General features: G+C 44.5%; 2 protein-coding genes and 1 long non-coding RNA gene across 8 annotated transcripts in view; 2 read left to right on the forward strand and 1 right to left on the reverse strand.

Moving 5' to 3' along the window:
• LOC106565793 (nuclear receptor coactivator 3) overlaps positions 1–5,821 on the forward strand; it is a 34,920-nt gene extending 29,099 nt beyond the window's left edge. For 5 of the 6 annotated variants that reach the window (XM_014133322.2, XM_014133323.2, XM_045691796.1 and 2 more), the window contains 11 exons: positions 83–209; positions 366–566; positions 1,208–1,441; positions 1,561–1,678; positions 1,849–2,020; positions 2,139–2,495; positions 2,643–2,744; positions 2,949–3,174; positions 3,415–3,592; positions 3,679–3,847; positions 3,978–5,821. In XM_014133322.2, the coding sequence (XP_013988797.2) occupies positions 83–209; positions 366–566; positions 1,208–1,441; positions 1,561–1,678; positions 1,849–2,020; positions 2,139–2,495; positions 2,643–2,744; positions 2,949–3,174; positions 3,415–3,592; positions 3,679–3,847; positions 3,978–3,989 (1,896 nt within the window). In that variant the 3' untranslated portion in view covers positions 3,990–5,821. The remainder of the gene's footprint in view (positions 1–82; positions 210–365; positions 567–1,207; positions 1,442–1,560; positions 1,679–1,848; positions 2,021–2,138; positions 2,496–2,642; positions 2,745–2,948; positions 3,175–3,414; positions 3,593–3,678; positions 3,848–3,977) is intronic. The other variant, XM_014133325.2, reaches the window with a different exon arrangement.
• A 4,664-nt stretch (positions 5,822–10,485) lies between these two features.
• Positions 10,486–11,722, reverse strand: LOC106565791 (DNA-binding protein inhibitor ID-1). The gene is made up of 2 exons (XM_014133320.2): positions 11,226–11,722; positions 10,486–11,009 (listed from the first exon to the last, which is right to left on the reverse strand). The coding sequence occupies exons 1-2, from the start codon at positions 11,580–11,582 to the stop codon at positions 10,974–10,976; spliced, it is 393 nt and encodes a 130-aa protein (XP_013988795.2). The 5' UTR covers positions 11,583–11,722; the 3' UTR covers positions 10,486–10,973.
• A 135-nt stretch (positions 11,723–11,857) lies between these two features.
• LOC106565792 (uncharacterized) lies at positions 11,858–13,903 on the forward strand. The gene is made up of 2 exons (XR_001319733.2): positions 11,858–12,011; positions 12,533–13,903. It is a non-coding gene; the product is annotated as an uncharacterized lncRNA (long non-coding RNA).
• Positions 13,904–26,837: the final 12,934 nt, after the last annotated feature.

The following is a 26,837-nucleotide window of genomic DNA, read 5'->3' on the forward strand; positions in this document are numbered from 1 at the left end:
TTGTGCCTATGGTTAATTAATTTATATTTATTCAGCAAAGAGCAGCTTGTTAACAGAAACAAACAAATGTTATCCTTCCCAGTTGGAAACCCTGGAGACAATTCTTGGAGGCTGCAGGAACTCCAGCTCTGGGTTTTATCCCGAGCCCGACTCCAGAGCTGGAAAAGAAGGGGGAAACCAGCGGGGAAGTGGCCCAGACAGTTTGCATGGTAAACTAGCATGAGTGGCTGCTAATTCTGAATAGATAATTCCAGAAGTGCTTATGTTGCCCATTTTTAATTGACTTATGCAGCAAACCACACATCCTTACCATATGTAGAGCGTTTGTCCTTGGCCTGTACTGACCCTTCCTCTGTGTGTTCCAGATGGGGGGAGAGGAGCCATGATGTCTGCCCAGCGTGGTCCCCTCCAAAGGGCTCTGTCATTGGACGCTAGGCCCCTGGGTGGTGGTGGAGGGCTGGCAGGGAGGAGGAATGTCCCCTGCCCCACCCTCATCAAACTGGAGAACATGGAGGCCCCTATCCGGCCAGGCATGACCAACGGTTTTCCAGGACCTGGAGGCATGGGTATGTGTCCACCACAGGGTGGTGCTGCCAACAAATAACTTTCTTACTCACTTACGTTGGGTTGATTGGTTCTTACGTTGGGTTGATTGGTTCTTACGTTGGGTTGATTGGTTCTTACGTTGGGTTGATTGGTTCTTACGTTGGGTTGATTGGTTCTTACGTTGGGTTGATTGGTTCTTACGTTGGGTTGATTGGTTCTTACGTTGGGTTGATTGGTTCTTGCGTTGGGTTGATTGGTTCTTGCGTTGGGTTGATTGGTTCTTGCGTTGGGTTGATTGGTTCTTGCGTTGGGTTGATTGGTTCTTGCGTTGGGTTGATTGGTTCTTGCGTTGGGTTGATTGGTTCTTGCGTTGGGTTGATTGGTTCTTGCGTTGGGTTGATTGGTTCTTGCGTTGGGTTGATTGGTTCTTGCGTTGGGTTGATTGGTTCTTGCGTTGGGTTGATTGGTTCTTGCGTTGGGTTGGTTGGTTCTTGCGTTGGGTTGGTTGGTTCTTGCGTTGGGTTGGTTGGTTCTTGCCCCTTTCCCTCTCAATCTAGTGACCTTTCTGGCTTCTCCTTATTACACTCCAATGACAGCACTGCTGTTCAGTTCTACAGTTAGATATATTTAGGTAATTGACGTTAACAAGACTGTTCTCTAGGAGGTATGAACAGGGCTATGGGGATGCCACAGCGGCCCTCCATGGCAGGGCAAGGTGACTGGGGGATGCCAAAGTCCAGTGGCAGTCCTGTGGGGGCACCAGGATACCCCTCGATGGGCCGGCCAGGGATGGACTTCAACTCCAAGGGCATAATGGGAGGCCCCTTGGTCAACCGATCCAATAGTTTACCTGGCAACACCAGGTCTATGCTGAAGCAGCAACTCATGGAAATGGGTATGTAGTGTGTTGGTGGGCGGGGTGAGTGAATATTACAAGTAGTTTGGTTGAGTATTTATGACCAACTGTATGCGTGTTTGTGTATGATTTGGTTCATGCTGAATTCTACTCTGTAGCTTCCAATGAGGTGAATATGGGGATGAGTCCCTTCAGTGGGCAGGGACCTCCACCTCACTCCCCCTCCTGGCCTGACAGTGCCATGGGAATGGACAGACCACCCACTAACACACATAGGTGAAAAACCATCTTAATCATAAACACACATTTATACACACTCACTGTCTGCCTCTGTCTTCTGTTAACCCAAACATAATTAGCACTTGGTCTGGAGTGTGTTGGCTCCTCTGTATACAGTACAACTGGTGCCTGTACTGTACTAACCCCCCTTCCTTGTTGTGTACCAGGCGTAAGTTTGGGAACCCCCTGGATGAGCTCCTGGTTCCACCCTCCACCAGCCAGGGGCAGAGTGACGAGCTGGCACTGCTGGACCAGCTGGACTCTCTGCTCAACAACACTGATGTTATCGCCCTTGAGGAAATCGACCGGGCCCTGGGCATCCCCGATCTCGTAGGACAGGTACCTTATGAGGACTTCCAGATAACATGGAGCTGAATCCTTTATTTACAGTGCCTATAAACCATGTGACAAGAATCATACTGTTATATTGACCATGTCTAACCTCTCTCCTTCCCAGACTCATGGTCCAGAGCAGCAGCCACAGCCAGGTCTGGGGCGGAGGCCCCCATCAGAGCCCTTCGCTGGCCCAGGACCAGACACCTCCATGGGGGTGGAGCAGAAGCCCATGTATGGCCAGGGGTACCCAGGACCCCCCTCTATGGGCATGCAGTCAGCCTATGGGGGTAACCCCATGCAGGGCCAGTCCCCTGCTGGTTTCAACCCCATGATGAACCAGATGGGGGGCCTGCAAGGCTCAGGGGGCTTCCCTGGCATGGGGGAGATGGTCCACCCCCGCGCCAACATGAGACCCCGCATGATGAGTGCCATCAAGCCCCTTAGACAGCAGCTGGTGCAGAGGTTACAGGGCCAGCAGGTATGAGCATATGACACACATCACTTCAAAGTTGCAGAAAAGGCTATATTTGATTGTGATGTCTAGATGTAGAGGCATGTGGACGCAGGCAGGTGGATCACCTATATGGATGGCAAATGTGACTAACTTTATTCTCTCCCTCTGTAGTTCATGAACCAGACCCGTCAGGGTATGGGCATCAAGATGGAGAATACCCCTACAGGAAACCCTGCGTTGCGGCCTGGGATGCAGCCCAGTATGGGGAGTCAGGTAGGTAGTCACACCCCTCCCATGTCATGTTCCATAAAATCAACATCTGGTAGGGCATACCACCCCTCTCTCTCACACACACTGATTAAACCCATCCTGTTGCCATGTAGGAAATCTCATTTTATTGGTCACATGCAGATGTTATTGCGAGTGTAGCGAAGTGCTTGTAGTCATATCAGTGTGTTCCCCTGTCTGCTTGGGCAGCCTGGATTCCTGAATGCTCAGATGATGGCTCAGCGCAGCAGAGAGATGATGACACTACAGATGAGGAGACAGAGGATGATGATGCTAATGCAGCAGCAACAGGCTGCAGCAGGAGGCTTCAGCGCCTCACCTAACATCACGGCCCCTGCAGGCATGGACAACCCAATGGCAGGACCCCCCATGAACCAGCCAGGACAGCAGCAGTTCAACTACGGCGGGAACTATGGTCTGACCAGGATACATTTCCATTTATTTATTAGCCTTGAAGCATCTCCTCCATTTGCTATTCTCTAAAATAGAAGGCTCTATACTCCTGTACCTACTCCCTTTCAAATTCATACCCTTCTGACGTGGAGTTTGTCCAGTCATAGGGTTTGTAATGTTAACTGTCCTCTGTCTAACTGCTATTTCTAACGCATCATTACAAGTATGCATTGTTCATTCAAAGACCTGGCTGTGCTTACAGGAATGAGCCAGCAGGGGGACCATTCGTTTGTAGGTGCAGGCAGCAGCCCGCCCAGCAACATGCCAGGTCGTGTGGGAGGGCCTCAGAATCCCATGATGCAACACCACCCCCACAGCGGCCCCATGTACCAGTCAGCAGACATGAAAGGCTGGCCACAGGGTGGAATTCCACGGAACAAGTATGTCTGATGCGCTGATTATAATGGGGGAGAACACATTACTTCCTGTTCTCTCGATCTTCTCTACTCTGTTCTTTCTGTTTCAGCTCATACCCCCAGCATCAGTTCACCCAGCAGGGGAAGACAGGCCAGTTTGGGGGGCCCATGATGATGAATGGCTCCATGGGCGGGCCAGGCCCGGTCAGTGGTGCTGGTGGAGCACAGATGGGTATGAACTCCATGGGAATGGGCCGGATGCCAATGGGACCTGAACAGGTAGATGGCTTGAAATGTGTTAATAAATAAAAATGGTTAAAGGTAATAACTTACCGGTAGTGGTTTGATAGCTCAGCCTGAACAGTGTGGATTTATTGTAACATCTGTCCATCCATTTTGTCATTTACAGAAATATTGCTGAAAACGTATGTAATCTATAAGAGCCCTCACCAGGAGGACAGCAAAGACTGTAGTGCCCCACCTATGTGTCTGCAGTGTGGGTGGGAGAAGGGATGGCTAGGGGTCACCGAACAGAGCCCCAAGATCTTCTCCCTCCACTGGTCTCCGGCTTGAGCGTGGAGGACACTCATAATAAGCCACAGTGAAAACAAACCAACTACACAGTGAGACTCTGGAATAAAGATACACCTCATACCTAATGCAGCCTCCCGTTGTAGGCTTGCCCCTCTGGGTGGAGTGTGTATGACTTAGTTCAAGAAGAGGCCCTGCTTGTTCTTCCTGTGGGAGTGTGTCTGCTACACCAGAGGAGGCCACATCGTATGTGTGCTGGGAAACAGAATCTATTTGATACAGGATGGGATACGGTACAACTCGCTATGGCTGCACTTTACCAGAGGGCTTCTATGTAAAAGGATTGTTGCAATATTTCTTAGTCATTACAGCCTTACTAGATTCAATGCATTCACAGCATTGGTTTCTTTTTCTTTTATCCTTTGGATATGCCCCTCTAATTGAAATATACATTTGGGGAGCTGTTAGCGCAGGTTATTTCTATATTATGCAGATTCAAGCAATACAACTTTCTTCTATGCTTTAGATGGAAACTGAGTGTCAAACTCGTAAGCAAACGGTACTGCAGTATTAATGTCACAATTTATTCTATGTGAATACGAATTTATAAATATGCTACAAAAGTATCGTACATGCTTTTTATAGATCACTTTTTTTGCACAGAGTATGAGACTTGGTCAAATTCTAACTTGTGTATTTGTCTATTAAGGTCAATACCATTTTAGTCTGCAGTTTGTTTTAACGTTTTGGACTGATGAGTGAGGGTTTCCCACTTTCCACTTTGTCATTATCTTCTGAACATGTTTTTTCTAAGTGATAACAGCCATGTGTTTCTTTTTAGAAGCACTTTTATTTGGATGTGGTGCATTGACAGTTTGGAGCTTTGAAATTATCAAAAGGTTTGGTGGTGATGGAAACAAACACCGAATTGCAGTGAATGAAGAAAGGACAGTGTTGGAGTGAGTATGAGTATTATAGAAAAGATGGGGTGGCGTTATTGACTAGGGACTGTTTATAAAGTAGTTCTTCCTTTCTTTCCTAGCTCTCACTAGTATTTTATTTCCTTTGACTGTTACTCTTGACTCCAAGAAATGTACCTTAAATCTTGCGCAATCCAAAGATATTTCTCCAGTTCTTTGTATGGTTTTTGACAGTGTACATTTTTATCTATGCATTGTATATGCAGACAGTAACTGGGTACATATTGTCATATGATATTGTACTGATAGCATAGGGGACTGAGTACTGTTGTTCAGAAGCCAGTGGGTAGCTAACAGTAGCAGTAATGTGTGGACTGGTGATTCAGTGACTGGCGAAGCCCTTTGCAGTGGAATGCAACAGAATGAAAGGCATATCAACCTCTTACTTTTACTTTTTATTTGAATTTTTCTCCCGAAAATAACATTTCTGTTTTGTCAAGTTTAATTACTTAAGTAATTTCATTATGTAGAAATGCAATGAAGTCAAAAACAAAGGATTCACCTGGGTATGTTAATTTTTGTAGTTTTCCTTTGTTTTACAAGATGTATATTCCAACGGTTTTGTCTCGATGTTGATAGGGCCATGCTATCCTGGATCCTTGGGACATCTCTAAGCTGACTTTTTTTTTTTTAAATGGTTAAGGTTGGGTAAGGGTTATGGTTAGTGATGTCCCAAAGGAACCTGGCTAGCATTAACTGATGTTGATATTGATGTAAATACAAATTTCTATTTAAACACTCATGGCTCCAACAGTTGTCTTTTGTCCACAATTTATTAATCAAGAAGAATTGATGGTTGTCTGAGGCATGGCTCATCTCTGGACCTCTGGACACCAATCATTTTTCATAGGGGGGAACAAGCTGCAAAATACTGCCAAGAACCGAGTGCGATGGAGGTTAATCTTGGCCTACTCTACCAATGGATTGATGAGCATATGTAAGTAATGCCTCATTTAGGCTGTGTTTAGATAAGCAGCCAAATCCTGAATTAAAAAAATTAATTACAAATTATCCCAGTATTTGGTCTTTTGCTCCTTTAACATCAGATATTTTTCAGAGCTGATCTGATGGGTGAAAAATGTATTTCACCAATTGGTCTTATCATAATCGGGCTGGCGTATTAACACACATACACCAAAGGTTCAAATCGGGGTCAAATTGCTTTGTCCTTCTCGTGGTGCAATAACACCAGAGGGTGGCGCTCTTGACTGTCCACCTCAAGCCTAATACTATTATTACTTATCTGGGAGCCCATGACAATACACTGCTCAAAAAAATAAAGGGAACACTAAAATAACACATCCTCGATCTGAATGAATGAAATAATCTTAAATACTTTTTTCTTTACATAGTTGAATGTGCTGACAACAAAATCACACAAATAATCCATGGAAATCCAATTTATCAACCCATGGAGGTCTGGATTTGGAGTCACACTCAAAATTAAATTGGAAAACCACACTACAGACTGATCCAACTTTGTAATGTCCTTAAAACAAGTCAAAATGAGGCTCAGTAGTGTGTGTGGCCTCCACGTGCCTGTATGACCTCCCTACAACGCCTGGGCATGCTCCTGATGAGGTGGCGGATGGTCTCCTGAGGGATCTCCTCCCTGACCTGGACTAAAGCATCCGCCAACTCCTGGACAGTCTGTGGTGCAACGTGGCGTTGGTGGATGGAGCGAGACATGATGTCCCAGATGTGCTCAATTGGATTCAGGTCTGGAGAAGAGGCGGGCCAGTCCATAGCATCAATACCTTCCTCTTGCAGGAACTGCTGACACACTCCAGCCACATGAGGTCTTGCATTAGGAGCAACCCAGGGCCAACCGCATCAGCATATGGTCTCACAAGGGGTCTGAGGATCTCATCTCGGTACCTAATGGCAGTCAGGCTACCTCTGGCGAGCACATGGAGGGCTGTGCGTCCCCCCAAAGAAATGCCACCCCACACCATGACTGACCCACCGCCGAACCGGTCATGCTGGAGGATGTTGCAGGCAGCAGAACGTTCTCCACGGTGTCTCCAGACTCTGTCACATGTGCTCAGTGTGAACCTGCTTTCATCTGTGAAGAGCACAGGGCGCCAGTGGCGAATTTGCCAATCTTGGTGTCCTCTGGCAAAAGCCAAACGTCCTGCACGGTGTTGGGCTGTAAGCACAACCCCCACCTGTGGACGTCGGGCCCTCATACCACCCTCATGGAGTCTGTTTCTGACCGTTTGAGCAGACACATGCACATTTGTGGCCTGCTGGAGGTCATTTTGCAGGGCTCTGGCAGTGCTCCTCCTGCTCCTCCTTGCACAAAGGCGGAGGTAGCGGTCCTGCTGCTGGGTTGTTGCCCTCCTACGGCCTCCTCCACGTCTCCTGATGTACTGGCCTGTCTCCTGGTAGCGCCTCCATGCTCTGGACACTACGCTGACAGACACAGCAAACCTTCTTACCACAGCTCGCATTGATGTGCCATCCTGGCTGAGCTGCACTACCTGAGCCACTTGTGTGGGTTGTAGACTCCGTCTCATGCTACCACTAGAGTGAAAGCACCGCCAGCATTCAAAAGTGACCAAAACATCAGCCAGGAAGCATAGGAACTGAGAAGTGGTCTGTGGTCTCCACCTGCAGAACCACTCCTTTATTGGGGGTGTCTTGCTTATTGCCTATAATTTCCACCTGTTGTCTATTCCATTTGCACAACAGCATGTGAAATTTATTGTCAATCAGTGTTGCTTCCTAAGTGGACAGTTTGATTTCACAGAAGTGTGATTGACTTGGAGTTACATTGTGTTGTTTAAGTGTTCCCTTAATTTTTTTTGAGCAGTGTATATACTGCTTCAATTCGCATTCACTGGCATATTTCACAGCTGCACCCCAGGTATGGTGTGTGTGTGTGTGTGTGTGCTGAACAAAAATATATAAACGCAACATGTACAGTGTTGGTTTCATGAGCTGAAATAAAAGGTCCCAGAAATTTTCCACACATACAGCCTATTTCTCATGTTGTGCAACAATGTTTACATCTGTTAGTGAGCATTTCTCCTTTGCCAAGATAATCCATCCACCTGCCAAGTATGACATATCAAGAAGCTGATTAAACAGCATGATCAGGTCACCTTGTGCTGGGGACAATAAAGGGCTATTTTAGCAATTTTGTTACGCAACAATGTCACGTGTCAAGTTTTGAGGGAGCGTGCAATTGGCATGTTGACTGCAGGAATGTCCACCAGAGCAGAGCTATTGACATAAAATATACCATGATGAGATCCTGAGACCCATTATCGTCCCATTCATCCCCCACCATCACCTGATGTTTCAACATAATGCATGGTCCCATGTCGCAAGGATCTGTGCACAATTCCTGTAAGCTGAAAATGTCCCAGTTCTTCTATGGCCTGAATACTCACCAGAAATGTCACCTGTTAAGCATGTTTGGGATGCTCTGGATCAACGTGTATGACAGTGTTCCAGTTCCCTCCAATTTCCAGCAACTAAGCAAAGCCATTGAAAAGGAGTGGGACAACATTCCACAGGCCACAATCAACAGCCTGATCAACTCCATGCGAAAGAGATGTCACGCTGCATGAGGCAAGTGGTGGTAACACCAGATACTGACTGGTTTTCTGATCCCCACCCCTACCTTTTTTTTAAAGATATTTGTGGCCAACAGATGCATATCTGTATTCCCAGATTAGGACCTGATGATTTTATTTCAATTGACTGATTTCCTTTAAACTGTAACTCAGTAAAATCTTTGAAATTGTTGCATGTTCTGTTTTTACATTTTTGTTCAGTATATTTTACTGCAACAAGAAGGAATTTGGAGTGAAATTTGTTTGAACCATAAAGAGTGTAGCCCACATCCCAATAACATTGCATAGTGGTTGTTTTACACATGACAGCTGTGGTCCGATTGCTGCCTTCACTTGGTGCCAGTTTATAGCCTGTGAATTAACCATGAACAAGAGTTGTCATTTGGGTGGACTGCAGTCTACCAAGCGGCCACATGGGTGCGGTATATTAAAAGGTATTCCAGAAAAACATAGACAAAAGTATTCAGTAAAGATACAATATACTTTTGCTGTTTTGTGATTGTTCGGCATTAAGGCAAACAAATGTTAGGCATATATTTGTGTAATATATTACTGTGTAAGCTAGGCCCCAGCTGTAGCCTACAAAACCTTCCCAGTCAGAACCCACTAGGCACACACTGGTTCAATCAACGTTGTTTCCACCTCATTTTAATGAAAGTACGTTGAACTAACGTGGAACAGACGTCGAATTGATGGCTGTAGCCTGTAAGAGGGCCCTTTAAACTTTCCTCTGAAAAAATGTATGATTGAAAGGTCAGTTCAAACGGGAATATATTATTGGAAAAATAACAGAAAACGTGGCATATTTCGTCCACAAGTAGGCTAAACATATATTACGCAGATTTTATTTAAAATAAGTAAATTATTTAGCTTACTTATGTTACAGTATAAACGTGCTATTACTATATACTTTGTCTCTATGTGTGGGAATAGAATCTATAACAGTGAGAGTCCCTTTCTTGGGAGAGCGCCCCACCCATCTGTGGCCTGGGTTCGTGGATTACTGTTAATGTTTCAATCAGCTGTGTGTTGAGGAATGTGGAGCTATTTAACCTGAACTTCCCCAGGTGTGCCGAGGCGCCGCTCAGTCTGGGCCCCACCGCCCGCCCCTGCCCTTGTCACAAAGCTATCACACAAACACAATCACACACTGGCCGTGCCTCAGAACGCCGGGGCTGCAGCTGTGCGCATCGCAATGCAGGGAAATGGGAAAACATTGCACCAGGGAGACACAATAAATCTTATAACGAATTGCCTTTCCAAAAACAGTTTAACCCCTGCCCTGCCGAAATAGAAAACGCCTATGTAGAGGGATCCTCAACTAAAACACAATTTACATCAGTGTTTTAGCATGTTCCAAATTGCTATTATATATTTTTTATGAATAGTTACTTAATTCCTGATTAGACCAAATGCTTTCCTATAATTTTGCTAATCTGTTTGACAATTCAGCACATCTTTTCTGCAGTTATCATTGTCAATATCCGTCACGACCTCTTGACTCAAGACTTCACCATATTATTTATACTGTATGCTAACTTGTAATTTGCTGTTGTATGCCTCATTAATGGTTAACTGCCTCAGCTCCTGAAATTACATAATTTGAATAATTGGTGAAGGTGAATGATATTGTAAGACCCCCCCCCCACACACACACATTTTACACAAAATGATGTTATTCCTGAATTTAGTCCAGGGAATGTTTGTCTTCCTCATCTCTCCAAGCCTGTGCATATATGAACACTATATGAATGTATTATGCCTAACTGAATGTGATGTGGAATGGGAATGATCTGACACACATACCATGAACACCAAAAACCATGTTTAAAAAGAATTGTCTTGTTTTAATAAAAACACCATTTAAGGTACATTGTATAAAAAAAATAAACTATTTTTTTCACATAGTGTGACATTGTAATATACAATACAGTTTGTCGCTCAGGAATCTGAGAAAATTAATTACTTTTCTTTATAAAATGTTGAATTTCTACATGTTTCACAAGAAACTTTCTTGAGCAACTACACAACAGGCGAAGCTGTTTGCAGTAACTGCCATGGTCCCCTGGCTAACACAGTCTATTCGGACCCAATCGTCTCTATGAGATCCGAGATCTCGAAATGGATCGAATGCCTTGAGTGACAGTTCCTCGCTTCTTGAGAATGTCCATCGAAAGTATTTTCTAGCATGGGAGTTTGCAACTTCCCTACTTGGCTCAAGGTTTGGTAGTGATCAAATGTCACATAATGTAACCTTGTTCATTCATCGTGGTGGTCGCTCTGGAATGATGGTGCGATACTCCGAGAGCTCTAGCGGCACATGATTCTGTCATCCGAGCATCCATTCTGGAGAGAAAATAAAAACGTTTAGGTCAGTGTTTGCAGTGAAATTACTTGCCTACTGACACGCATGTGAAACTGAACATAACTTTACGCAGTTATAAACAAACCAATTTACGCACAGTTACAAACTATTCTTACTACTACTTATAGTTACTTCAGATGGGAGACACTAGGTAGCTCTTGTAAAAACTCATCAAGACGTGTCAGAGTGATATTTACCTCGACAGTGATGCTGGCCAGCTCTGCGTTCAGGGTGGTCAGAGGGGTGCGGGACACGTTGATCTGCTGACGGCTCTTTTCCGGCTCGTCCAGTTCGACCTGCAGGTCCCATATGTAGTCAATGACGTGTTGGAGGATCTCCACCTTGCTGGCCTTCTTGTTGGTAGGCAGAGTGGGGACCAGCTCCTTCAGCTTGCTATAACAGCTGTTCATGTCCTGCAGAAACACGGTCATCTGCTCGTCCAGCAGCGGGATCTTACATTTGGAGATGGAAAGGCTCTGGTCGGATAGGCACCGCACCATGTCCTTGCCTCCAACCTTGCTCTTCAGTGCGCAGGTAGGTCCGACAACCTTCATATTGGCTGATGTTGTAGTTTCCAAGGATAATGAAAAGATGGTGCGTAAAAAGATTAGCGAAGGCTCCAAAAGTATTGTTAGTAGTCTTGTGAATGTTGTCTCAGTGATGTTGACAGTTCTCAACAACGCACGAGTGTACATCTTTGAATTTATAGTAGACTATTTGGGGGCGCCCCCAAACTGTCCTGTTTGCAGAGCGAGGGCCAATAGCACCGCCGTTTTAGCGCTAGAAGGACGGTTCACAAATGAGTTCTTGGCCAATGGGAGCGCGCGCCTGGTTATCAGGATTTACATTCTGTTTGAGGGATGCCGTTACAAATCGAAACAAATTTCTGTCTTTTTACGGGTGAGATGTGGGAATCCAGCTGTCCATGGTTTAGGGACTCTGCAGGTGTAGAGTTCCTGGGGACACTCAAGGGGTGGTGTTGGGTATGTGTGCTGTGTTTGTGAATGTGTGTGGGATGGGATTGATTGGATGGCTGATGGTAATAACCACAGCGTTTGAGATTTTTCTCACCCAATAACCGTTAGAGAGTGCACCACAGATATGACCATGTCATTAAGGTGCTATAAACTAAGACCTACCCAGACTATGGATCATAACTGGTTTATTACCGTTTGGTAGTATATGGTTCAAGTCCATTCAAACAATTTGCTAGATCTATAGGCCTAACACGCACATTCACAATATAGTGTAGCATTACTTCTTTATTATAAGGTTATTTACACATCTCTGTCTTTCGTGCACTTTCTCCTGTTAACATAGATGGCAGAGAATCTGTTGTCTCATTATTGGCTACTTACAAACTGCACTTTTTAGCACAGACTCTCTTTTTCCACTCGTGAAGGGAAGTTCCTGTGAGCAACTTCACGAATTCCTTCACATGTTCTCCGTGTGTGCTCAGCCTTGTGTGCACATTGAAATTGCATTGCTCTGAATCTTCCCCCAGATTGTCCAAACAAGCCGAGGCAGACTGGCAGGCGCCAGCGCCGTGACGTCACCCATTCATCCGAGCCTTGAAGCCTGTCAGCCTGGCGCCGAGCGGGCGGTCGCTATGGAGACCTCAAACAACAGGCTCTCACTCCCGCATTCACCTGCATAGCGCGCAAACCCTGAGAACAATCTGGCTGCGGTGATCATCATTCATTTATCACCTTAAATCACTCTGATGATATTACCGCCCCACGCACCTGCAAACGGCCATTGTTGCCAGTTTACTCGAGAATACTATTTTAGGGAAAGAAAGATAAAGACGGAGAGCTGTAAAGTGAAAGCATGCATTTGTACCGCATTTTTAGCAAATTGATAGGATAAGTTGTGGCAGCATTCCTTCACATGGAAATATGTCTATATGCAGGAGTCTGTCTCTCTGTGGATGCCTCATCACATGAACACACTAGCAACCAGCAAAATGTGTTATATGAAATATGCAGCTTTTCTAAAAGCTAGAATGTCCAAGAAAAAGTTATGTATTCATTAACAAAGCTATTGATTGCAAACAGTGCTTTAAAGTGCAATTATATGTTATGCAACATTTTAAGACCATATGCGAAAATAACTATAAATGTAATATTTTCTGTTTTTAATTTGTTTTTCCCCTAGTTTTTCTGGTGATATCTAGGTTAATTTGCTTATGTATATAATTGCAATTGTTTTTAAATATTACATTTATAAACTAAACTCATTGTTATAAGGATCCAAATAAATTACCCATAGAAGTAGGCAACCAGCCTCACAAGCAAAAATGATTACTTAACTTTGTTATTACCAGTAATAATAGTTAACAAGGAACCTTTTTTTACTTGCTGCAGTAGCCCCTAAAGAAAATAAATATATATTGCCCTCTGTCCCAGGTCGCAGATGACATGGCAGAGTGAGAAGGGGGGCGGGGGGAGGCAGACAGAACAATGGGAGTGCGGTGCAGGGATTGTTGGAGAGAATCTAGACTGGAGCCACAGTGTCTGGAGCGCCCCTCTATTCCCCTCATCCAGCTTTTGTTCAGCTGCAAAAGCTATCAGCACTTCCTACTGACACCAACAATAACTCCACACAGCTGGGCCCTTTTCAGCCTGTTTGCAGCACATCAAGGCAATGGAAGAGAGAGAGAGGAGAGAGGGAAGAGGCAGAGGAGGGAAAAGAAAAGTGAAACATATTAGCTCCTGATTTTAACTGACAGAATGGCAATGCCTCCCACCATCACCCACCCATCCAAAATCCCCTCTTCCATGGCCAGTCATTCATTGTAGTTAATGCTGGAATGCAAACTGACATGTAATTGCACCAATGAATGTTAATGATGTGCAGTAAAAAATGTATCCCACGTTGTATTTCATCTTTGTACATTGTATTCTGTATGTATCAATGTCAACACATGCAATTACAGCATCCATCAAATTACTTGTTGATGACAGAGACACTAGCATCCTTTTACTTCTTTCTGGACAAGACAGCAGCCTTTGACACAGTGAATCATGAGATTCTCATTAGCAGACGTAAGAACTTTTTGGGATTCTCTGGCACAGCACTCCAGTGGTTTTGCTCCTATCTGACTGATAGACAAGAATTTGTGACACTTGGAAATTATGAACCCAACCCTGCGGCAGTCACTCAAGGGGTCCCACAGGGCTCAGTTCTGGGGCCACTCCTGTTCTCTATATACATGCTGCCACTTGATATACTAATCCAAAGATTTGGACTAAACTTTCATTTTTATGCTGTTGACCCACAAATATATTTGAGAACAAAAGGGGACACTGAGACTGTAACAACCAAACTGACAGAACTGTCTAGATGCAACCAAAAGATGAATGCAGTTGAACTTCCTAAAACTTAATTGCAGCAAAACAGAGCTTGTGCCCTTTGGCTCTAAGAGTGCATAGGGTAAGATGAGCACTTAATACATTTTCCCACCTGTATAACATTGCTTGAATCAGGTTATTCTTGTCCACTGCGGATGCTGAGAAGCTTGTCCATGCCCTGGTAACATCTCAGCTTGACTATTGTAATGCACAGCTGACAGAAATCGCAGTAAGGCTTCTGTCTCGACTCCAGATGATCCAGAACGAAGCTGCCAGGATGCTCTCATAAACTACACAAAAAACTCACAGCACCCCTGTTTTATTCAACCTCCATTTGGCTTCCTGTTCAATACAGGATAATTAAATTCTGCTGCTGACCTTTAAGGCCCTTAAGGGTGATGCACGTAAATACATATGCAAACTTCTAGAGGACTATTCTCCAGCACGCACGCTACAAAGATCAAGCTCAAACAGCCTGGTCACACCAGGCACAAACCTTTGCAGCATGGCTGACAGGGCCTTCTTACATGTCGTCCCAAAGCTCTGGAATGCTCTGCCTACAGATGTCAAGGAGTCTGCTTCAATTTCCTTGTTTAAAACACAACTAGCTTTAAATGTTTGATCACTTAATCTGCTTAAAGTCTTTATTTTGTATTACTAGGTAATGGTTTGAGGTATCGTTATTGTTTTTTCAACTTTTTGATGTATTGTTGCTGAATTTTGTTTGTGATTTACAAGTAAATTATTATTATTATCAAAAAGGCTGGCATGGAAGCGTTTCAGTCTGTCACTCAGAAGGAACACTGTGTACAGCACAGCAGTGTTTTCAATAGTTTGTGCCAGTACAGAAACTTCCCCCCCACAGCTTTGTCATTATACTGTAAATTGTCCCATTTGTAGAGGGGAAGTGTATCGGCTAATATGCCCTCTTTATCGCTACAGAAAGTAGTTCCACAAAAGCAGAGTACAGGAAGTAGTGAGGGGAGAAGTTGGTGTTCAGAGGGGAAAGGCCATTCCAGTAATGTTTTAACCATGTTTTAGCTGTTATTATTACCATGGAACAATAGCTACTGCTCAAAGGGCTTCCTGAAACATGGACCTTCTAAAACAGTGTTGTCAAACTAATTCCATGGAGGGCCTAGTGCCTGCTGGTTTTGGTTTTTTCCTTTCAAATAAGACCTAGACAACCAGGTGAAGAGAGTTCCTTACTAATTAGCGACCTTAATTCATCAATCAAGTACAAGGGAGGAGCGAAAACCTGCACACACATGGCCCTCCGTGGAATGAGTTTAACACGTTTTCTAAAACTACGAGTCAACAATAATTATGGATATCATTGTTGATTGTGGACGTCACACTTAGCAATAATCATTCAATCATATAACATAACATAATGACAACATGACATAATATAGTAGAGTTTATTTTATAATGTAATTTAACTTGAGCACAAGTACCCACGCACCAGCGCGCACACACACACACACACACACCATCTCCCTACAGCTGTGACATTCGTTTCCAGTTCCCAGTCTGGCTCTTCCTATTTGGTGGATAATGATCACACCTGTGCAGGTATGTGGAGAAGAGGGCCGTCATTCATATGGGAGTGGTGCGGTGTCACGTATACAGAATGTGTGATGTGATAGTGAAACGCTGTCATGGTTTTCTCATAGCTGCCTCAATGTCACATGTATAATGTTGATAGTGATTGAGACACCTTAGGAACAGGGACAATAATGATGATAATATGGAGTGGGGGGGGGCTGAGTGTGTCATTTCTGCTTACTCAATGGGTTTGTTATGATTGGTTCCCTCCTGTTCCCTGTGGTGACTGCTCGTCTCTGCCATGGCCTGCTATGCCCTGCCCTGCTCTGGCCTGGTCAGCCATGGCGTCCCCCTGGGGAGACTGGCCTCTAATGAGCGCCTGGCCGTGGGGAGTCAGTCACATCCTGTCCGATGACAGGGCAGCTCCTGTTCACAGATGTGTCATCAGCAGAACAGGCTTGCTGCTGTAAGGTCTGGAGGCGTTTGAACAGTTACTGTGTGTGAGGCTATTTATTTTCCTGAGCTCCACAGGCTTGTCCTGCTCTCAACTGAAATACTCCACGAAACAGGGGCATGTTGCAGGGGGAGGGGGTGTTGCTGACAGCTGAGAGGATGAACAAAGTTAGTTCATGGCTACGTTGCTGTTCATCCTAACAGTCTATTAATTGACATCAATATTGTCAGATCTCTGGATTCTAAATGTAACGTGTTGTATTTACTGATCGTAAGTGCTGCGGCCATAGATGTAGAGATCCAGCCAGTCCCACAGTTGTCTAGGACTGTGTCCTTGGCCCTGGCTGCCCTCTCCCTCACACTCAGGGACAGGCACATCTTGGGCACTCTGCATCCAGCAGCAGCTTGTGCCTACGCGTTCACAGTGGGACCAGCGGACCTCGGCCTAACCCCCTGCCTCCGCCTGGTTCCCACACACACTATCAAAGCCCTTTAATGGCTTCTAATTAGCTCCCCATCTGCTGGTGACGGCGCACTGGTGGCATGCAAAAGCACCCATTGAGAGCATCGGCATTGTGCTCTGGAATACTTTCCACTCCAGTGGCAATTGTCTGGAGAGAGTTTTAGCCAGGGGGGAGTGTTCTACGGTCAGGGGTTTGGGGGAGGGACAGACAATGGGAGACAGTGTTATGGCTTGTTGCAAATCTAATAATGCCAGAGTCCCTTCCATCCCTGGACATCCTCTACACTACCCCCCCCCCTTACCTCTCCTTTCATTCTCACAGTTTGGCCTCTCTAAAGTGTTTTACATGGAGAAGGTGCTGTTCTGTGTTCGGTTCTGAGTATAGGTAATAAACCTGATAAGGTGTTCCGATTCATTCCGTTGCATACGACTCTCCAGCTCTACCTCTCCACAGGGGAAACAATGACTCTACCTCTCCACAGTGGAAACAATGACTCTACCTCTCCACAGGGGAAACAATGACTCTACCTCTCCACAGGGGAAACAATGACTCTACCTCTCCACAGGGGAAACAATGACTCTACCTCTCCACAGGGGAAACAATGACTCTACCTCTTTAGAAACGGCGATGTCTTCTAATGAGGCCTAGTCATTAGATGCTCCTCTAGTGGCCTGCTATGCTATATGTGAATAGGGCCTGTGTTTGGACTACATGGTCCTCACACAGACACACACAATGACAGACAGACAAACAAACAGACAGTGGGGCCCAGCCCAGGTTCAGTAGATCCATTAGGGGGAACCAGCTGTTCACAGCGGGGGAGGACTATGGAGGACTATGGGGACCAGGGCCCACTGCTGCTGGGCAGCTGTCACCAGCAGCAGGGAGATGATAGAGGGCAAACTGCTGCTGAAAATCATCAACTCAACCAGCCAGCCAGCCTCCTCTGCCTCCCCAGAGCAGAGCCCATCCTCACCTCAGACTGCCTAGCGCATTGAACTGGACATGGAGAGTTGCAAGTCATCTAGCTTACGATCATACACACTGGGACCTGATCAAATCTGTTTTAAATTATATGGCAGAGATATACACTGTTCATGAGTGTGGAGTGTTGTTCAGGAGCATCAAGATGCTGAATTAATAATAAGATGGAATGCTTTGTGGTGGAGTATAGGTATGTACTCATAATTGAGAATATTTAACTTTTAAGATAGAGAGCCTTTATTTCAGATGATGCGTGAGTGCCTGTGTGTAGGCTGTGTGTGTGTGTGACGAATGGTCAGTCACCTGACCTCTCTCCCTATTACACACACATCCCCACAGCTGCACAGAGGCGTCCAGTCAGCACAGCCAGGGGACATGGGAGCCAAACCCTAAAGATGGAGCCTGGACAGTGGCAGCTGGGGAGCTCACAAAGCCCCATTCAGAGGGCCCAGGGCTGGGGACAATGGCTGGGCCAGGCTGAGCTCTCTCCTCCGCTGTTCCACCCAAAGATTAATACTTCAGATCGGCTTCCCGGTGGCAGGCTCAGCTAAAAGGAGGGCCCTCCTGTTTGTCAGTGGGCATTGTGCAAGTCGCCTGAGAACCAACCTCTTGGATTGGCTTGACAAATGAGCTCCGCCATTGACAGTGAAAAGATTGTCCCACCACTTTTGTTTTGATTGTGGCATGTATATAATCAGGTTATTTGGGTGTTGGTTTTTTGTTTCTCTCCCTTTAGGCACTTGACACTTCTGCACTTTCGAAAGGGCAATGATGAGGCTTCCTCTGTTTTTTATTGTTTTGTTTATCTAAGCTATGTTGAATGAACATCACAATCATGATGGTATTGGATGTTGGAATTCATACATCCATTCCATTCATCCTCCATCTTTTTCTGAAGATGCTGTACAGGAGCCACAGGTGTGAGCGTGAGTCTCAGTCAGCAGACTTACATTGTTATTGCTTTGTATTCTATGCAGGCTTCCCCATCTACCTGACCTCAACAAAGTGTTAGAAAGAACACCCTCAGTGCAGGAAGCTCAGTAACATAATACAGTGTTAGGTGAAGTGGTGTGATGTGAGATACCAGGGCACAGTGCCCTATGGGAGGGTCCGCCCTCAGTCTGGGAGTGGAGTGCAGGTGTTTAGCTCCCAGCAAGGCACCATTTCAGGTTTGACTAAAATAACCCCCACCCACCCACCTCTCTCCATATAGGAAACAATAGGTGTCCACTAAACAACGCGCACAGTCAGTCGCACACCTGTGCTCACAGGAAGTTGGCTAATCTGTTTAGATCAGAACAGTTCATTGCACAGTCCTAGAAAATATTTCATCAGGAGAACATGAAGCAAAGAAATGTTGTCGTTGTTAACTTTAAAGCTATGAGATTTGTCTTTCAGAGTTCAACATCTAAGCTATGCTTCTAGTGGCATCTCCTTAAGCTTTCTTAAGATTATTTACAACAATAAAAACCAATGTTATAACAGTTCAACATATGACTCGAGAAGTTTGAACAATTTTTTTATATTGAAACAGTTTGTGAACAACTTTGGTCCTCTAATTGATTCCAGTAAAGGATGAGTCGTCTGTCCATCTGTCCCGTCTGTCCCTGTGTGTTGGCTGTATTCTCACGATAAATGAATGTGACCACCACATAAACACAGACCTCCCCTACAAGCCTCATTCCCTCAACGTCCAAACTTAAGACACTACTCTGTTTCCCTGTCTCCCCCTCTCCCTCTCCTTTGACTCCCTGGTCTCCCCTACTCTTCCCTCTCTCCTTCCTCTCCCCCTCTTCTAGCTATAGCACCACTCTCATAGTCATGCCGGCAACAGGACCTCAAGGATGCTCTTCTTTCACACGTTGTCTAAGGCACGCTGAGCTAGGACGTCACCCTGCTTCTCACCCAGCTAGGGCCCACTTCCAGGAATCCGCTTGTGTGAAACTTAAAGGCAGCAGAAGGTGCCCTAGTTTTAAAGTTCTTTCCCTGGGATTGTTTCAGGGAGTTAACAAAGGGGGATAGAGTGTGTATCTGAGTTGTACACGCTAGTGTGTGTGTGAGTGTGTGTAACAGTGCGTATGTGTGCACGTGAGGGGAGGTGTGTAGGATTATAAAGAGGAAGTGAATGGGAAGTACACACTCAGTGACAGAATGGGAGGGAGACATTCCTTCGCAGGCCCTTCCCCTCCTCCTCCCTCCTCTCCACTCCTCTGTCGCTCGCAGGCCCTGGGAAAATCAAACAGGTGGTTTGGCTCTGGCAGGAAAGCTGGCTGGGCCCGGGGTAGGCAGGCTACAGGCTGCTGGGGGCTATCAAAAGCTCTTTGGCCCAGCTTTAGGCTGGCGCTCTGAATGGCCCTCCGCTTCATTATCATGTGAATTCTGGGAACTGCCTTGGACCCCCAGTAACACCAGTGAGCTGCCCATATGGAGTTTGCTTGGCAACTAGGGAGCCCCTTGTCTCCTCACCCCTCACTCTGCACCCCTCCCTGCGCTACCCTTCTATTCCACCACTCCTGATATCAAAGGAGGACAAGAAGAAGAGAGACACTGAGGGGCCCAGCAGCTCCCCCTGTAACCCCCTGGTGGGCTGGACCACACAGACTAATATTGGACAGGCCTCCTCATGGTCGTTTGACGCTGCCTGCTGCCCTAGAGGGAACTTTAAGGTAGTGAACCTCTGGGTGGATTTAGCATCCTGACATATTCTAGTTGTAGCTATGATTGACAGAGACACTGTGAGCCTCCTCTCAGTGTGACATGGTGTCCCAAATCAATGGGAATTTATCATTTCCCATATCCTACTCTGCGAGAATAAGAGTGTAGTTTGTAACACAACAGGGTCAGTGGAGTGTGCCAACCCAAACCACACACTTTGACCTGTCTCAGCCAGCCTTCATTGTTTTTGTGTGACACATTTACAAAACATTGTGTATCAAACATTAGCACAATTTGCCTGACGACTCAAACTGAGAAGAAACCCACTCGGCACAGACGTCAATTCAATGTCTATTCCACGTTGGTTCAACGTAATTTCACTGAAATTACATGGAAACAATGTTGATTCAACAAGTGTGTACACAGTGGGAACATTCGTAGGCGTAGCTGGGCGTTTGTCCGGAGCAATGTGGTTGGGTAGACAGGCAAAACACAATCACAAAGTGATCCAATTGAGCTTGAAACAACATGATAAAGGCTATACTTACTCATGTGACTAATCTAACATTGTGATGAATGTAATTTTCCTAGACCATACGGCCACTTCCATTTTCTATTGTGGTGGAGACATCAGTCATCAGTAACAGCATACCAGGGGAATGCTCTGCTCTAGAGCCACCTGTGGTTGAAGGGCAGGAAGGAAGTCTCTAAACAGTATGTCACATGTACCACATGATTTCATAATGATGCAGAGAATGTATCATTTTTTACATGCTGAACCTTGTTTGTGTGTGTGGTTGGGTGTGTGTGTATGTGTGTGTGTGTATGGGTGGCGCACATGTGTGTGTAATCTCTTGGCTTACTTCCCTGCTTGCACCTGTGTAAATGGGCAGAGGCATGGAAAATGCATGGATGGGGTTTGGGAGAGTAGGGGAAAGATTTGAGTCTGATCCTATTCAGAGGAACTCCCCTGATGACTCATGTTCTTGCACATGGAGCGATTCACTCCCTCTGCAGCAGTCCAGCCACATGCGGAATATTATTTCACAACATCTTCCCTGTCCTTGGAAATTCCTCCCCCTCTCCCCTTCCACCCTCTAACCAGCCTGGCTTCACTGAAACACCCTGAGTAGGAGCAGCTGCAGGTGTTACGCATGTCCTCTTCCCCTCTTCCCTGGATGTGCCTGTGCTGTGAGAGCCTTTAGTCAGCTAATAAGCTTCTCTATACCACAAAAACCTGACAGCCTCAAGTATGTGTTGTAATCACCCTGCCCCGCCCTGTGTGTAAACACACAGCTTATGACATCCTTAAAGGCCTAGTGCAGTCAATAACGTTATTTACCTATGGTTTTTTAAATATATTTCCACACTATGAGGTTGGAATAATACTGTGAAATTGTGGAAATTATGATAATGACCTTTTAGTCTCATCTGACCAGAGTACCTTCTTCCATATGTTTGGGGAGTCTCCCACATGCCTTTTGGCGAACACCAATACATGTTTGCTTATTTTTTTCTTTAAGCAATGGCTTTTTTTCTGGCCACTCTTCCATAAAGCCCAGCTCTGTGGAGTGTACGGCTTCAAGTGGTCCTCTGGACAGATACTCCAACTTTGCAGCTCCTCCAGGGTTATCTTTGGTCTCTTTGTTGCCTCTCTGATTAATGCCAGCTTTGCCTGATCCGTGAGTTTTGGTGGGCGGCCCTCTCTTGGCAGGTTTGTTGTGGTGCCATATTCTTTCCATTTTTTAATAATGGATTTAATGGTGCTCCGTGGGATGTTTAAAGTTTCAGATATTCTTTTATAACCCAACCCTGATCTGTACTTCTCCACAGCTTTGTCCCTTACCTGTTTGGAGAGCTCCTTGATCTTTATGGTGCCGCTTGCTTGGTGGTGCCCCTTGCTTAGTGGTGTTGCAGACTCCGGGGCCTTTCGGAACAGGTGTGTATATATATATATATACTGAGGTCATATGACACATAGATTGCACACAGGTGGACTTTATTTAACTAATTATGTGACTTCTGAAGGTAATTGGTTGCACCAGATCTTATTTAGGGGCTTCATAGCAAAGGGGGTGAATACATATGCACGCACATATGCAAGTACCACTTTTCCGTTTTTTTATATTTTATAATTTTTTTAAACAAGTTCTTTTTTTCATTCCACTTGTCACGCCCTGACCTGAGAGAGCCGTTTTTCTCTGTTTATTTAGGTCAGGGTGTGATATGGGATGGGCATTCTATGTCTTGTATTTCTTTGTGTTGGGCCGAGTATGGTTCCTAATCAGTGGCAGCTGTCTATCGTTGTCTCTGATTAGGAATCATACTTAGGCAGCCTTTTCCCACCTGTGTTTTGTGGGTAGTTGTTTTCTGTTTTGTATTATGTGACCTGACAGAACTGTTGGCATTCGTTTTGTTTCTTTTGTTAAAGTGTTTCGTATTATTAAATAATATAATGAAGACTTACCACGCTGCGCTTTGGTCCCCTCTTTACGACAGCCGTGTAATGGGCATACACAAAATAGTTTAAAAAATAGTCCAAATTGGTGAAGTAATCCAAATAAAAATACATTTAAATTAAAAGGTTGTAATGCAAGAAAATAGAAAAAACGCCAAAGGGGATGAATACTTTTGCAAGGCACCTCCCATTAGGCTTGTCCAATTAAGCCGCTCACTCAGACCACTTCTAATTGCTAAGAAGCTATTGTTGTTTCTTTTTGACCATTTTAATTGAAAACAATCACAGTAAGGTACTTAATTGTTACCCAGAAATGATAAAAACAGTTGCATTGTACCTTTAATACAGTTTTTTTCAAAGCTTTCGTGCAATTTTATCAAGTCTGTGGTACATTTTCGCAACTCTTAGTACAAAACTCAAAACAGATATACACAAATAGTACATTATTTGATGAAATTGCTTTAGAAAGGGAAACAAGACAGGGTGTCCCCTCTCACCCCTCTTGTTTGTAATGGCAATTGAACAGCTTGAAAAAAGAATTAGACAGGACCCAAAGGTAACAGGTATCAGTATTGGTAAACATGAATATAAATGAAACTTATTTGCAGACGATCTCCTGATATACCTGACCAATATTGAAAACTTAATGCCCCCTTTGCTAAAAATGTTTTCAGAATTCTTCTAGAATCTCAGGATATAAAATGAACGTGGAAAAATCCTGAAATAATGGCAATAGGAAAGAGAAAAACAATAACTCACAATTTTCAGCAATCCTTTAAGCGTACCACCAAAAATATGAAATACTTAATAGGATGATTAACAAGTGACAACAAATGCGTAGTGCATTCGGAAAGTATTCAGACCCCTTCCCTTTTTCCACATTTTATTACGTTACAGCCTTATTTTAAAATTGATGAAATATTTTTTTCTTAATCAATCTACACACAATACCCCAAAATGACAAAGCGAAAAACAGGTTTTTATAAATTAAGAACAGAAATACCTTATTTACGCATGTATTTAGACCTTTTGCTATGAAACTCAAAATTGAGCTCAGGTGCATCCTGTTTCCATTGATCATCCTTGAAATGTTTCTACAACTTGATTGGAGTCCACCTGTGGTAAATTAAATTGATTGGACATGATTTGGAAAGACACACAGTTGACAGAGAATGTCAGAGCAAAAACCAAGCCATGAGGTCGAAGGAATTGTCCGTAGAGCTCCGAGACAGGATTGTGTCGGGGCAGAGATCTGGGGAAGGGTACCAAAAAATGTCTGCACCGTTGAAGGTCCCCAAGAACACAGTGGCCTACATCATTCTTAAATGGAAGAAGTTTGGAAGTTAAAACAACTGCATATACAACGGGTTACCGTCATATTCTAATGATGATGTACATATTTTCATTAAAAACGTTATTTTGATGCATTTATTCATACTATTTTATCCTTCCACAAGATATAGTCCCGACACAAATCTAGGGTTGCTAACCAAGCCGACTGGTCGTTCGTTCTATCGGTTTGGTTGCCAGAGACGCGACCCAATCTTTTTGTTCTGTATCTATGGACCCGACCCAGTCGTTTGTTGTAAATGCCATACTGGCTGGCAACGTTGTTTTCCCTTGCTTACTAGCTAGCCAACTACGACTAATTTACAGTCACGTCAAAAACCACCTGCAGCCAGAATAACAGCAAAGTAGCCCATTTGCATTTGTTTAAACTGTTTTCTAGTGACATTTATTTGGATAAATCCATAACAATGTGCTAATGAGGCGTTATTTCACCTGGCATAGAAAATGTGCTCACTCATCAGGACACTGTTGTTCAGAGGAGCTAGCCAACAACACAGCTGACACAATCACTTCAAACTGAAGCTGGAAAGACTGCAAACTAGCTGCACTTTGTTTAATTTGACCCTTTTTTTATTTACATATTTTTGTATATATCCAGAAAAATTATGCCAGCTGATTCATGAGTTTGACTGGCTGAGAAATGCTGCCTGTCTGTCCGTCTCGTCCCGACTCCCTACACGTTCATTACTATGGGACAATGTTGCAAATGTCGGAGAGACAGACATACAAATCTCCGCTGTTGAAAACTAAATGTTAGTCTAAAAGAAATGTGACATAATGTTTAGAGGCTTTTTGTAGTGGAGATCAAGTTTATAAATTGCCTGGCTGGGCTGATGAGACAGTGGATTGCGCAGTCAGATGGAACAGAGTAAATAGGTATTTTAAAAATCAGAGATTTAACTGGCGGTAACCTGTGGAATAGACACCGGCTGGAATGTGGTTTTAACCAATCAGCATTCAGGATTAGACCCACCCACCCGTTGTATAATGACTCAATAATCCATGCCGTCTGGGAATGTTCAATAATCCATGCCTTCTGGGAATGCTATAAATTCCAAAAGTTATGGGCAGCAGTAGAAAGTTGGCTGTCAGAAGTATTACAATGTAAACTTACTTTTAATCCATCTGTCTGCATATTTCAAGACGTCATATGGGGGTTTAGTGAGATCCAATAGGCTGGATGATTCTTTTCTTATCACTCATCTTGAAAAGACGTATACTAAAAACGTGGAAATCTATCAATCCACCATTATTAACACAATGGAAAAATCTAATAATATATCATTGAAATATTGAAATAGCATGGGCAACCAAGATATTTTTGGTGGTACAATTGAAGGCAATGTGGCAAACAATAACGCAGGCACTAGAGATGGGGTGTGAACATGCGTATCTGGGTGGAGGAGATTTTTTATTTCACCTTTATTTAACCAGGTAGGCTAGTTGAGAACAAGTTCTCATATACAACTGCGACCTGGCCAAGATAAAGCACAGCAGTTCGACACATACAACAACACAGAGTTACACATGGAATAAACAAACATACAGTTAATAATACAGTAGAAAAAAAGAAAAATCTATATACAGTGAGTGCAAATGAGGAAAGATAAGGGAGGTAAGGCAATAAATAGGCCATGGTGGCGAAGTAATTACAATATAGCAATTAGACACTGGAATGGTAGATGTGCAGAAAATGAATGTGCAAGTAGAGATACTGGGGTGCAAAGGAGCAAGATAAATAAATAAATACAGTATGGGGATGAGGTAGTTGGATGGGCTGTTTACAGATGGGCTATGTACAGGTGCAGTGATCTGTGAGCTGCTCCGACAGCTGGTGCTTAAAGCTAGTGAGGGAGATATGCGTCTCCAGCTTCAATGATTTTTGCAGTTCGTTCTACTCATTGGTAGCAGAGAACTGGAAGGAAAGGCAGCCAAATGAGGAATTGGCTTTGGGGGTGACCAGTGAGATATACCTGCTGGAGCGCGTGCTATGGGTGGGTGCTGCTATGGTGACCAGTGAGCTGAGATAAGGCGGGGCTTTACCTAGCAAAGACTTGTAGATGACCTGGAGCCAGTGGGTTTGGCGACGAGTATGAAGCTATGGCCAGCCAACGAGAGCGTACAGGTCGCAGTGGTGGGTAATATATGGAGCTTTGGTGACAAAACGGATGGCACTGTGATAGACTGCATCCAATTTGTTGAGTAGAGTGTTGGAGGCTATTTTATAGATGACAGCGCCGAAGTCGAGGATCGGTAGGATGGTCAGTTTTACGAGGGTATGTTTGGCAGCATGAGTGAAGGAGGCTTTGTTGTGAAATAGGAAGCCAATTCTAGATTTAATTTTGTATTGGAGATGCTTAATGTGAGTCTGGAAGGAGAGTTTCCAGTCTAGCCAGACACCTAGGTATTTGTAGTTGTCCACATATTCTAAGTCAGAACCGTCCAGAGTAGTGATGCTGGACGGGCGGGCAGGTGTGGGCAGTGATCGGTTGAAGAGCATGCATTTAGTTTTACTTGCATTTAAGAGCAGTTGGAGGCACGGAA

Source organism: Salmo salar, chromosome ssa12 (assembly GCF_905237065.1).
Source record: "Salmo salar chromosome ssa12, Ssal_v3.1, whole genome shotgun sequence".
NCBI classification, from domain to species: Eukaryota; Metazoa; Chordata; class Actinopteri; order Salmoniformes; family Salmonidae; genus Salmo; species Salmo salar.

Bases quoted from the DNA above. Each gene is read 5' to 3' on its own strand.
- LOC106565791 (XM_014133320.2), bottom strand. From the start codon at position 11,582: ATGAAGGTTGTCGGACCTACCTGCGCACTGAAGAGCAAGGTTGGAGGC. The intron at 11,010-11,225 runs GTAAATATCACT...TTTTCTCTCCAG, and splicing joins TGGCCAGCATCACTGTCGAG to AATGGATGCTCGGATGACAG.